The following is a 12,916-nucleotide window of genomic DNA, read 5'->3' on the forward strand; positions in this document are numbered from 1 at the left end:
TACTATTATTCTGACATCTCACATTCTTAAAATAAAGTGGTGATCCTAACTGTCCTAAAACAGGGAATCTTTACTAGGATTAAATGTCAAGAATTGTGAAAAACTGAGTTATAATGTATTTGGCTAAGGTGTATGTAAACTTCCGACTTGAACTGTATTCGTAGCTACATCCATCGTAACAAGAAATAGATGACAGTGGTCATGTTAACTTGACTGATTGGTGGTGCAGTCTGCTACAGTTAGCTCATAGTTTAATGGTTGTGAGTTCTAATCCCAACTGGGGAAGATCGATTTATTCTTCAAATCCTTTATTTCCTATATTCATCACGTGACCACACACACACTTCTAATTCTGAAAAGTGAAAGCATAGCTGTGAGAGGGGTCGCCCTGGTAGTAGTTGTAGGTTTTCATACAGTACCCAAGACCAGTCTGTGAGTTCATTTGACCATTGGAAAAAGAGATGCTGCGTAAATACTGCAATGAGGTTTGGATTGAGTTGAGCCCCTTCATGTACAAGGTGATGATTTCACTTTCCTCCCAACACAATACCGCAGTAAATATGAGTCCACGTTTCAAATATTTCCCCCCCCCCCCAATAAGGGATTCTAACTTACACTGCAAGTGGCAATAGATGTCAGGAAGTCAGCACATAACAACTGTGAGCTAACTTTCCAGAGCCGTATTTGCTGGCGATGCACATCATTTTATTATCAGAGCGTGCCAGTGGACTTCTGGGAAGTATTCTTCAGTGAGAGAGTGTTGGGATGAGGTACAACTACATTTACCCACCCCCAAAATGAATATTTATGAGCAAGTCCCCCATCCACTTCTCACCTGAATGCATGTTTTTCTTTACAATGTCAAGGGGCTGGACAAAGGCTGAAATTGGGGTTGAGAGATATCCTTTAAAAAGGCAAACACAACTCCAGCCAAGGGAGTAGTGTTTTACTATAACCAGGTTTCTACACTCTGATACACAAGTGTTTCATTACATTGAAATGTGATGCGCTAGCCTGGTCCCACATGTCCTGGCAAGATGGCACAAACAGATCTGAGACCAGGCTAGTGAGGAAGTACATTACACATGATTAGTGACATGTTGCTAAGTGATATATACAGTATTCATCAAATTTAACAGGACAATCCTCCTTTCAGAGGCTGAAGGCACTAAAGCAGGTCCACAGCGTCCATCTTGTTTTTGAGTTTTTGTGTGGAAAATTCCTAGAACGAGCAAATCCCAGAAGCCAATACTGGAGAGAGTAGCCTATCTAGTCTACTAGTATCCTGTTCATTCCTTTGTCCCAGAATTCCTTCAACCGGAGTTGGAAGCCAATCCCTGGCGAGCGAGGTCAGAGGTGGGAGGACAGAGGTTAGAGGTCGTAGGTTAGATCCTACTCTAGTTGGACCAGAAGGTCTCCCTCTCCAACCGTCTCTCCTGCTTTACAGTGGACACTCTTCACCTGGGAGGGAACAACAGAAAGGTCAGTTGTCGTAGAAACTAGCCGTCTGACTGGTGATGTGCAGAGGAAAGTAATTCAGTGTGTGTGTGGTAATGTAGTAGTGTGTGTGGTAATGTAGTAGTGTGTGTGGTAATGCAGTAGTGTGTGTGGTAATGCAGTAGTGTGTGTGATAATGCAGTAGAGTGTGTGATAATGTGGTAGAGTGTGTGATAATGTAGTAGAGTGTGGTAATGTAGTGGTGTGTGTGTGTAGTAATGTAGTAGTGTGTGTGTGATAATGTAGTAGAGTGTGTAGTAATGTAGTAGTGTGTAGTAATGTAGTAGTGTGTGTAGTAATGTAGTAGTGTGTGTGGTAATGCAGTAGTGTGTGTGGTAATGCAGTAGTGTGTGTGATAATGTAGTAGTGTGTAGTAATGTAGTAGTGTGTGTAGTAATGCAGATGTGTGTGTGATAATGTAGTAGTGTGTAGTAATGTAGTGGTGTGTGTGGTAATGTAGTGGTGTGTGTAGTAGTGTGTAGTAATGTAGTAGTGTGTATAGTAATGTAGTAGTGTGAGTGTAGTAATGTAGAAGTATGTGTGATAATGTAGTAGTGTGTAGTAATGTAGTGGTGCGTGTGGTAATGTAGTAGTGTGTGTAGTAATGTAGTAGTGTGTGTGGTAATGTAGTAAGTAGTGTGTAGTAATGTAGTGGTGTGTGTGGTAATGTAGTAGTGTGTGTGTAGTAGTGTGTGTAGTAATGTAGTAGTGTGTGTGGTAATGTAGTGGTGTGTGTGTTGTAGTGTGTGTGTAGTAATGTAGTAGTGTGAGTGGTAATGTTGTAGTGTGTAGTAATGTAGCAGTGTGTGTGTGGTAATGTAGTGGTGTGTGTGTTGTAGTGTGTGTGTAGTAATGTAGTAAATGTGTGATAATGTAGTAGTGTGTAGTAATGTAGTAGTGTGTAGTAATGTAGTGGTGTGTGTGATAATGTAGTAATGTGTAGTAATGTAGTGTGTGTGGTAATGTAGTAGTGTGTAGTAATGTAGTAGTGTGTGTAGTAATGTAGTAGTGTGTAGTAATGTAGTGGTGTGTGTGGTAATGTAGTAGTGTGTAGTAATATAGTAGTGTGTAGTAATGTAATAGTGTGTGTAGTAATGTAGTAGTGTGTGTAGTAATATAGTAGTGTGTAGTAATGTAGTGGTGTGTGTAGTAATGTAGTAGTGTGTGTGGTAATGTAGTAGTGTGTGGTAATGTAGTAGTGTGTAGTAATGTAGTAGTGTGTGTAGTAATGTAGTGGTGTGTGTAGTAATGTAGTGGTGTGTAGTAATGTAGTAGTGTGTGTGGTAATGTAGTAGTGTGTAGTAATGTAGTGGTGTGTGTGGTAATGTAGTAGTGTGTAGTAATGTAGTAGTGTGTAGTAATGTAGTGGTGTGTGGTAATGTAGTGGTGTGTAGTAATGTAGTAGTGGGTGTGGTAATGTAGTAGTGTGTAGTAATGTAGTGGTGTGTGGTAATGTAGTGGTGTGTGGTAATGTAGTAGTGTGTGGTAATGTAGTAGTGTGTAGTAATGTAGTGTGTGTGGTAATGTAGTGGTGTGTTTTATTGTTTTTACCCTTATTTAACCAGGGAAGTTGACTGAGAACACTGTAATTTACAGCAACAACCTGGGGAATAGTTACATGGGAGAGGAGGGCTGTGTAATGTAGTGTGTGTGTGGTAATGTGCTGTAGTGGAGGTTAGTGTAATGGGTGTGTGTTCATTGGCCTTACCTTGGCAGCTTTAGCAGCAATCAAGCTGTTCTGCATCTTCATGGCCTCAATCACACAGATCTCCTGGCCTTCAGCCACCTGGGGAACAACAACAACAAATCATTACAGCATACAATAATGTAGCGTCTATAGCAGGCATGACTCACTCCAGACAGACAGACGTATGCATTAACTTACGACAGACAGACAGACAGACAGACAGACAGACAGACAGACAGACGTATGTATTAACTCACGACAGACAGACAGACAGACAGACAGACAGACAGACAGACAGACAGACAGACGCATTAACTGGCGCCAGATGCCACATGCAATATTGATCAACCAGCATTCCATCTCCATCATTGAGTGCTGATTTACAAGGTTAAATCATTGATGGATGAGGTGGTGAAACTAGTATCCAGCAACAACATGTATGTAACAACTAATGTCCAACAACAACATGTATGTAACATGTAACAACTAATGTCCAACAACAACATGTATGTAACAACTAATGTCCAACAACAACATGTATGTAACATGTAACAACTAATGTCCAACAACAACATGTATGTAACAACTAATGTCCAACAACAACATGTATGTAACATGTAACAACTAATGTCCAACAACAACATGTATGTAACAACTAATGTCCAACAACAACATGTATGTAACATGTAACAACTAATGTCCAACAACATGTATGTAACATGTAACAACTAATGTCCAACAACAACATGTATGTAACAACTAATGTCCAACAACAACATGTATGTAACATGTAACAACTAATGTCCAACAACAACATGTATGTAACATGTAACAACTAATGTCCAACAACAACATGTATGTAACAACTAATGTCCAGCAACAACATGTATGTAACAACTAATGTCCAACAACAACATGTATGTAACATGTAACAACTAATGTCCAACAACAACATGTATGTAACATGTAACAACTAATGTCCAGCAACAACATGTATGTAACAACTAATGTCCAACAACATGTATGTAACATGTAACAACTAATGTCCAACAACAACATGTATGTAACATGTAACATGTCCTTACCACATTATCTCCAGGCATGACGCTACTGCTCTGTTCAGGATGCTCTATGTACCAGGCATGATGCTACTGCTCTGTTCAGGATGCTCTACGTACCAGGCATGATGCTACTGCTCTGTTCAGGATGCTCTATGTACCAGGCATGATGCTACTGCTCTGTTCAGGATGCTCTATGTACCAGGCATGATGCTACTGCTCTGTTCAGGATGCTCTATGTACCAGGCATGATGCTACTGCTCTGTTCAGGATGCTCTATGTACCAGGCATGATGCTACTGCTCTGTTCAGGATGCTCTATGTACCAGGCATGATGCTACTGCTCTGTTCAGGATGCTCTATGTACCAGGCATGATGCTACTGCTCTGTTCAGGATGCTCTATGTACCAGGCATGATGCTACTGCTCTGTTCAGGATGCTCTACGTACCAGGCATGATGCTACTGCTCTGTTCAGGATGCTCTATGTACCAGGCATGATGCTACTGCTCTGTTCAGGATGCTCTACGTACCAGTGTCTCGGATCTATGTGGATTCTATGTAACATGTACGTTCTTACCACGTCTCCAGGTTTGACAGACACGGCGACCACGGAGCCTGGCATGGGAGAACGCAGGATGCTGCTGGTGTCTTCTGGAACCTTCTCAGGCATGTGAGCGCTCAGCGTGGATACCAGCTGACTGAGAACACGGACCTTAAACTGAACACACAAGAGACAGAGGTCAGGGGTCAAATCACAGTTATCAATTCACAGTTATCAATCAACATATACACGTCCACAAAGTAGACCCGTGTTGTAAAACTAATGAAAGAAAAATCAAGATGAACAACACATTCATTATTCTGAAACTCCTATTCTGTTGATGCTGTTCTCCTTGGGTCCACCGGGTGGCAGCACCCAACATCATTCATGTCAGTCAATATCCCTGTCCCTGGCTGAGTGAATCAATACTACAGCTACTACTGCATTACAGCCAGTGGGTTCATTCATCAGGCTGTTTCATGCCAATCCTTTAATTAGCTCATTAGGCTCATTTATCTCTTACACATAGCTAACACTGAGTGGCTGGTTTCTCCCTCGTTAAGAGTTGAAACTTCATGAAGCAGCAGGCCTAATAAATATAACAGCCAACGGTCGCTTGGCGCCGGGCAACAAGGTGAGACCGGAGAGTGAGATGAGGAGGGAGGGAGAGCTACAATACATATTTGCTGGTAGATATCTGTTGTGTGGTGCAATTCAATGAGCAGCTGAATACTGAAGTTTGATAACAGCTTGATAACAAAATACCTTCCTAACTCAGTCCTTTTATACTGAACAACAATATAAACGTAACATGTAAAGTGTTGGTCCCATGTTTCAGAAGCTGAAATAAAAGATCCCAGAACTGTTGCCAGAGTGTTCATTTCTTTACCATAAGCCGCCTCCAACGTCATTTTAAAGAATTTGGCAGTACATTGTACATTTTTTACTTTTGAGTAATTTAGCAGATGGTCTTATCCAGAGCGACTTACAGTGACTGCATACATTTCCATAGGTGTTTTTTCTCCGTACTGATTCTCCGTGAGAATGGAACCCACAACCCTGGTGTTGCAAGCATCATGCTCTACCTACTGAGCCACAAGGATCTGTACACAACTCCTGGAAGCTGGAAATGTCCCAGCATTGTCCTGGCTTAACCCTGGTCCAGGCTAGAGGGACCATTGTCCTGGCTTAACACTGGTCTAGGCTAGGGGGGGGGGCATTGTCCTGGCTTAACACTGGTCTAGGCTAGGGGGGATCTTGTCCTGGCTTAACCCTGGTCCAGGCTAGAGGGACCATTGTCCTGGCTTAACACTGGTCTAGGCTAGGGGGGGGCATTGTCCTGGCTTAACACTGGTCTAGGCTAGGGGGGATCTTGTCCTGGCTTAACACTGGTCTAGGCTAGGGGGGAGCATTGTCCTGGCTTAACACTGGTCTAGGCTAGGGGGGAGCATTGTCCTGGCTTAACACTGGTCTAGGCTAGGGGGGAGCAATGTCCTGGCTTAACACTGGTCTAGGCTAGGGGGGGGCATTGTCCTGGCTTAACACTGGTCTAGGCTAGGGGGAGCATTGTCCTGGCTTAACACTGGTCTAGGCTAGGGGGGGGCATTGTCCTGGCTTAACACTGGTCTAGACTAGGGGGATCATTGTCCTGGCTTAACACTGGTCTAGGCTAGGGGGATCATTGTCCTGGCTTAACCCTGGTCTAGGCTAGGGGGGGGCATTGTCCTGGCTTAACACTGGTCTAGGCTAGGGGGGAGCATTGTCCTGGCTTAACACTGGTCTAGGCTAGGGGGAGCATTGTCCTGGCTTAACACTGGTCTAGGCTAGGGGATCTTGTCCTGGCTTAACACTGGTCTAGGCTAGGGGGGAGCATTGTCCTGGCTTAACACTGGTCTAGGCTAGGGGATCTTGTCCTGGCTTAACACTGGTCTAGGCTAGGGGGGGGCATTGTCCTGGCTTAACACTGGTCTAGGCTAGGGGGGAGCATTGTCCTGGCTTAACACTGGTCTAGGCTAGGGGGAGCATTGTCCTGGCTTAACACTGGTCTAGGCTAGGGGAGCATTGTCCTGGCTTAACACTGGTCTAGGCTAGGGGGGGCATTGTCCTGGCTTAACACTGGTCTAGGCTAGGGGGGAGCATTGTCCTGGCTTAACACTGGTCTAGGCTAGGGGAGCATTGTCCTGGCTTAACACTGGTCTAGGCTAGCGGGGAGCATTGTCCTGGCTTAACACTGGTCTAGGCTAGGGGATCTTGTCCTGGCTTAACACTGGTCTAGGCTAGGGGGGAGCATTGTCCTGGCTTAACACTGGTCTAGGCTAGGGGATCTTGTCCTGGCTTAACACTGGTCTAGGCTAGGGGGAGCATTGTCCTGGCTTAACACTGGTCTAGGCTAGGGGGAGCATTGTCCTGGCTTAACACTGGTCTAGGCTAGGGGGAGCATTGTCCTGGCTTAACACTGGTCTAGGCTAGGGGGGGCATTGTCCTGGCTTAACACTGGTCTAGGCTGGGGGGGGCATTGTCCTGGCTTAACACTGGTCTAGGCTAGGGGGGGGCATTGTCCTGGCTTAACACTGGTCTACGCTAGGGGAGCATTGTCCTGGCTTAACACTGGTCTAGGCTAGGGGGGGCATTGTCCTGGCTTAACACTGGTCTAGGCTAGGGGGGGCATTGTCCTGGCTTAACACTGGTCTAGGCTGGGGGGGCATTGTCCTGGCTTAACACTGGTCTAGGCTAGGGGGGGGCATTGTCCTGGCTTAACACTGGTCCAGGCTAGGGGGGGCATTGTCCTGGCTTAACACTGGTCGAGGCTAGGGGGGCATTGTCCTGGCTTAACACTGGTCTAGGCTAGGGGGGGGCATTGTCCTGGCTTAACACTGGTCTAGGCTAGGGGGGGGGCATTGTCCTGGCTTAACACTGGTCTAGGCTAGGGGGGGGGGGCGTTGTCCTGGCTTAACACTGGTCGAGGCTAGGGGGGCGTTGTCCTGGCTTAACACTGGTCGAGGCTAGGGGGGCGTTGTCCTGGCTTAACACTAGTCTAGGCTAGGGGGGGGGGCATTGTCCTGGCTTAACACTGGTCTAGGCTAGGGGGGAGCAATGTCCTGGCTTAACACTGGTCTAGGCTAGGGGGGGGCATTGTCCTGGCTTAACACTGGTCTAGGCTAGGGGGGAGCATTGTCCTGGCTTAACACTGGTCTAGGCTAGGGGGAGCATTGTCCTGGCTTAACACTGGTCTAGGCTAGGGGAGCATTGTCCTGGCTTAACACTGGTCTAGGCTAGGGGGGGCATTGTCCTGGCTTAACACTGGTCTAGGCTAGGGGGGAGCATTGTCCTGGCTTAACACTGGTCTAGGCTAGGGGGGAGCATTGTCCTGGCTTAACACTGGTCTAGGCTAGGGGGGAGCATTGTCCTGGCTTAACACTGGTCTAGGCTAGGGGATCTTGTCCTGGCTTAACACTGGTCTAGGCTAGGGGGGAGCATTGTCCTGGCTTAACACTGGTCTAGGCTAGGGGATCTTGTCCTGGCTTAACACTGGTCTAGGCTAGGGGGGAGCATTGTCCTGGCTTAACACTGGTCTAGGCTAGGGGATCTTGTCCTGGCTTAACACTGGTCTAGGCTAGGGGGAGCATTGTCCTGGCTTAACACTGTTCTAGGCTAGGGGGGAGCAATGTCCTGGCTTAACACTGGTCTAGGCTAGGGGGGGGCATTGTCCTGGCTTAACACTGGTCTAGGCTAGGGGGGAGCATTGTCCTGGCTTAACACTGGTCTAGGCTAGGGGGAGCATTGTCCTGGCTTAACACTGGTCTAGGCTAGGGGAGCATTGTCCTGGCTTAACACTGGTCTAGGCTAGGGGGGGCATTGTCCTGGCTTAACACTGGTCTAGGCTAGGGGGGAGCATTGTCCTGGCTTAACACTGGTCTAGGCTAGGGGGGAGCATTGTCCTGGCTTAACACTGGTCTAGGCTAGGGGGGAGCATTGTCCTGGCTTAACACTGGTCTAGGCTAGGGGATCTTGTCCTGGCTTAACACTGGTCTAGGCTAGGGGGGAGCATTGTCCTGGCTTAACACTGGTCTAGGCTAGGGGATCTTGTCCTGGCTTAACACTGGTCTAGGCTAGGGGGGAGCATTGTCCTGGCTTAACACTGGTCTAGGCTAGGGGATCTTGTCCTGGCTTAACACTGGTCTAGGCTAGGGGGAGCATTGTCCTGGCTTAACACTGGTCTAGGCTAGGGGGGAGCATTGTCCTGGCTTAACACTGGTCTAGGCTAGGGGGGGGCATTGTCCTGGCTTAACACTGGTCTAGGCTAGGGGGAGCATTGTCCTGGCTTAACACTGGTCTAGGCTAGGGGGGGCATTGTCCTGGCTTAACACTGGTCTAGGCTAGGGGGGAGCATTGTCCTGGCTTAACACTGGTCTAGGCTAGGGGGAGCATTGTCCTGGCTTAACACTGGTCTAGGCTAGGGGAGCATTGTCCTGGCTTAACACTGGTCTAGGCTAGGGGATCTTGTCCTGGCTTAACACTGGTCTAGGCTAGGGGGGAGCATTGTCCTGGCTTAACACTGGTCTAGGCTAGGGGATCTTGTCCTGGCTTAACACTGGTCTAGGCTAGGGGGAGCATTGTCCTGGCTTAACACTGGTCTAGGCTAGGGGGAGCATTGTCCTGGCTTAACACTGGTCTAGGCTAGGGGGAGCATTGTCCTGGCTTAACACTGGTCTAGGCTAGGGGGGGCATTGTCCTGGCTTAACACTGGTCTAGGCTGGGGGGGGCATTGTCCTGGCTTAACACTGGTCCAGGCTAGGGGGGGCATTGTCCTGGCTTAACACTGGTCGAGGTTAGGGGGGCGTTGTCCTGGCTTAACACTGGTCTAGGCTAGGGGGGGCATTGTCCTGGCTTAACACTGGTCTAGGCTAGGGGGGGGCATTGTCCTGGCTTAACACTGGTCTAGGCTAGGGGGGGGCATTGTCCTGGCTTAACACTGGTCTAGGCTAGGGGGGGGGCGTTGTCCTGGCTTAACACTGGTCGAGGCTAGGGGGGCGTTGTCCTGGCTTAACACTAGTCTAGGCTAGGGGGGGCATTGTCCTGGCTTAACACTGGTCTAGGCTAGGGGGGAGCAATGTCCTGGCTTAACACTGGTCTAGGCTAGGGGGGGCGTTGTCCTGGCTTAACACTGGTCTAGGCTAGGGGGGAGCATTGTCCTGGCTTAACACTGGTCTAGGCTAGGGGGGCGTTGTCCTGGCTTAACACTGGTCTAGGCTAGGGGGGGCGTTGTCCTGGCTTAACACTGGTCTAGGCTAGGGGGGGCCTTGTCCTGGCTTAACACTGGTCTAGGCTAGGGGGATCATTGTCCTGGTTGTCCTGGTAGGTCTCAGTAACACTACTAGTAGCTGGTCCCAGTAACTGACCTGTATATGAAGGTCACAGTACAATAACATTAGGAAGCCACCCAGCATGTTAATGACCGCATGCATCCTTGTTTGTTTGTTTACCTTCCTCACCCCTGGTACCCTGCCCTGGCCTCATAAGACTGTATTTAACACACACACACCACACACACACACACACACACACACACACACACACACACACACACACACACACACACACACACACACAACAGGTCATCCTCTTCACAATACCATCATGACTAAAATAACCCCTGACCGGGATACCCCCATAGGATACCCCCATAGGACACCCCCATAGGTTACCCCCATAGGTTACCCCCATAGGACACCCCCATAGGATACCCCCATAGGATACCCCCATAGGATACCCCCATAGGATAGCCCCATAGGATACCCCCATAGGATAACCCCATAGGATACCCCCATAGGTTACCCCAAACAAACAGTCATTGATTCCCAAGGCCGACAATCCCTTGTAGGAAAACCAGGAGCGGGGAGGGAAACCAAGCTGGACTCGTAAATCAGGGCTGTAATCCGGAGCGTCAGGAGTGTGGGGAATGGGAGCGTTGGGATGGCCTGGGGAAATGCAGGCTTCCACAGGATTTCTTCCCAGGAAACAACAGTAACTAACAGCCCTCATATTGGCCCTGCTGACTGTCACCCCAGTTCAGATACAGGTCAACCAACCAGGTTAACTAGGTGTTGTTCTGTAACCAGCTGTACTAAAGGTCTATTCAACTCCAGCCTGTTAACTAGGTGTTGTTCTGTAACCAGCTGTACTAAAGGTCTATTCAACTCCAGCCTGTTAACTAGGTGTTGTTCTGTAACCAGCTGTACTAAAGGTCTATTCAACTCCAGCCTGTTAACTAGGTGTTGTTCTGTAACCAGCTGTACTAAAGGTCTATTCAACTCCAGCCTGTTAACTAGGTGTTGTTCTGTAACCAGCTGTACTAAAGGTCTATTCAACTCCAGCCTGTTAACTAGGTGTTGTTCTGTAACCAGCTGTACTAAAGGTCTATTCAACTACAGCCTGTTAACTAGGTGTTGTTCTGTAACCAGCTGTACTAAAGGTCTATTCAACTCCAGCCTGTTAACTAGGTGTTGTTCTGTAACCAGCTGTACTAAAGGTCTATTCAACTCCAACCTGTTAACTAGGTGTTGTTCTGTAACCAGCTGTACTAAAGGTCTATTCAACTCCAACCTGTTAACTAGGTGTTGTTCTGTAACCAGCTGTACTAAAGGTCTATTCAACTACAGCCTGTTAACTAGGTGTTGTTCTGTAACCAGCTGACAAAAACATACCCAGGATGAGCTAGACTAGAACATACCCAGGATGAGCTAGACTAGAACATACCCAGGATGAGCTAGACTAGAACATACCCAGGATGAGCTAGACTAGAACATATCCAGGATGAGCTAGACTAGAACATACCCAGGATGAGCTAGACTAGAACATACCCAGGATGAGCTAGACTAGAACATACCCAGGATGAGCTAGACTAGAACATACCCAGGATGAGCTAGACTAGAACATACCCAGGATGAGCTAGACTAGAACATACCCAGGATGAGTGAGAGCTAAGGGATACAGTGGTCTTCCATGTCCTCAGGAGGAAGCCTGGAAGCAGCTCAGCAGGGTGTCTCCTACTCTCCAACACAAAGACAGAGTCCTCCAGCTGACGCAGTAGGGGACAGGACAGAGGTACTTACTGAGCCACTCATCAACCTCCTCCCAACCCCCCATGACCTATCAGACCCCCACGGCCCAGCCCCAGGACCCTAAAGGAGGAAAGGGAAGTGATGTCGCCCCGTGACAAGTTCCTGTGGAGCCTGCGTTCAAAGCCCCCCAGGGTGTGAGCAGCACAGAGCTGTTTATAGCTGGCTCCCTTCAAAGCCTCTGATACATAACGGATGGTCTTCTCTTCCTGACATTCTGTGTAGTGTGGGGGTCTGGGGGGTCTGGGGGGTATTGGGGGTCTGGGACTAGGCTGGATGGGGATGTGTAGGCGGGGAACTGACACCGACTTGGCCCGACAGATAAGAGGAACGTTACTAAATGTGTGTACATACAGGAAAACATACACACGACCACTAAGACACACAACTCATACATTCACCAGAATGAAGGAGAGGTGACTCACCTGTGTGCCCAGGTACTGTAGAGTGATGTCTCCTCCTGCGTCTCTAGACAGACACTGTAGAACCCTGGGGGTTCTGTTGATGGTGACAGGCAGCAGGGCTGAGGCCAGGTTCCACTCTCCACTAACCTCCACCTTAACTCCATCCACCTCCACCTGCCAGGGGGATCAGAGGAACAGCCATTACTACACTCTACTTATTATTCTGATACAAGCCATTTGCTTCCCATGTGGAGAGATGGCAGTTTGATATGCAGGAGGAGACAGCCTGCAGCCTGACAGCAGGAGGAGCAGCTATGTTGAACCACTTGGGAAAATAACAGCATCAAAGATAGTACTGATGGGCAGAGGAAAGACCCAGTATCCACTACTAGAGGACCAGGGAAATACCCAGTATCCACTACTAGAGGACCAGGGAAATACCCAGTATCCACTACTAGAGGACCAGGGAAATGCCCAGTATCCACTACTAGAGGACCAGGGAAATATCCAGTATCCACTACTAGAGGACCAGGGAAAGACCCAGTATCCACTACTAGAGGACCAGGGAAAGACCCAGTATCCACTACTAGAGGAGAGGACCAGGGAAAGAC

General features: G+C 48.0%; 1 protein-coding gene across 1 annotated transcript in view; it reads right to left on the reverse strand.

Moving 5' to 3' along the window:
• Positions 1–258: 258 nt before the first annotated feature.
• LOC115184119 (propionyl-CoA carboxylase alpha chain, mitochondrial-like) overlaps positions 259–12,916 on the reverse strand; it is a 59,165-nt gene continuing 46,507 nt past the window's right edge. The window contains 4 exon segments of the mRNA XM_029745110.1: positions 259–1,461; positions 3,206–3,283; positions 4,820–4,960; positions 12,327–12,479. Coding sequence (XP_029600970.1) covers positions 1,393–1,461; positions 3,206–3,283; positions 4,820–4,960; positions 12,327–12,479 — 441 coding nt within the window. The 3' untranslated portion in view covers positions 259–1,392.

Source organism: Salmo trutta, unplaced genomic scaffold (genome assembly GCF_901001165.1).
Source record: "Salmo trutta unplaced genomic scaffold, fSalTru1.1, whole genome shotgun sequence".
In the NCBI taxonomy this organism is placed as follows: Eukaryota; Metazoa; Chordata; class Actinopteri; order Salmoniformes; family Salmonidae; genus Salmo; species Salmo trutta.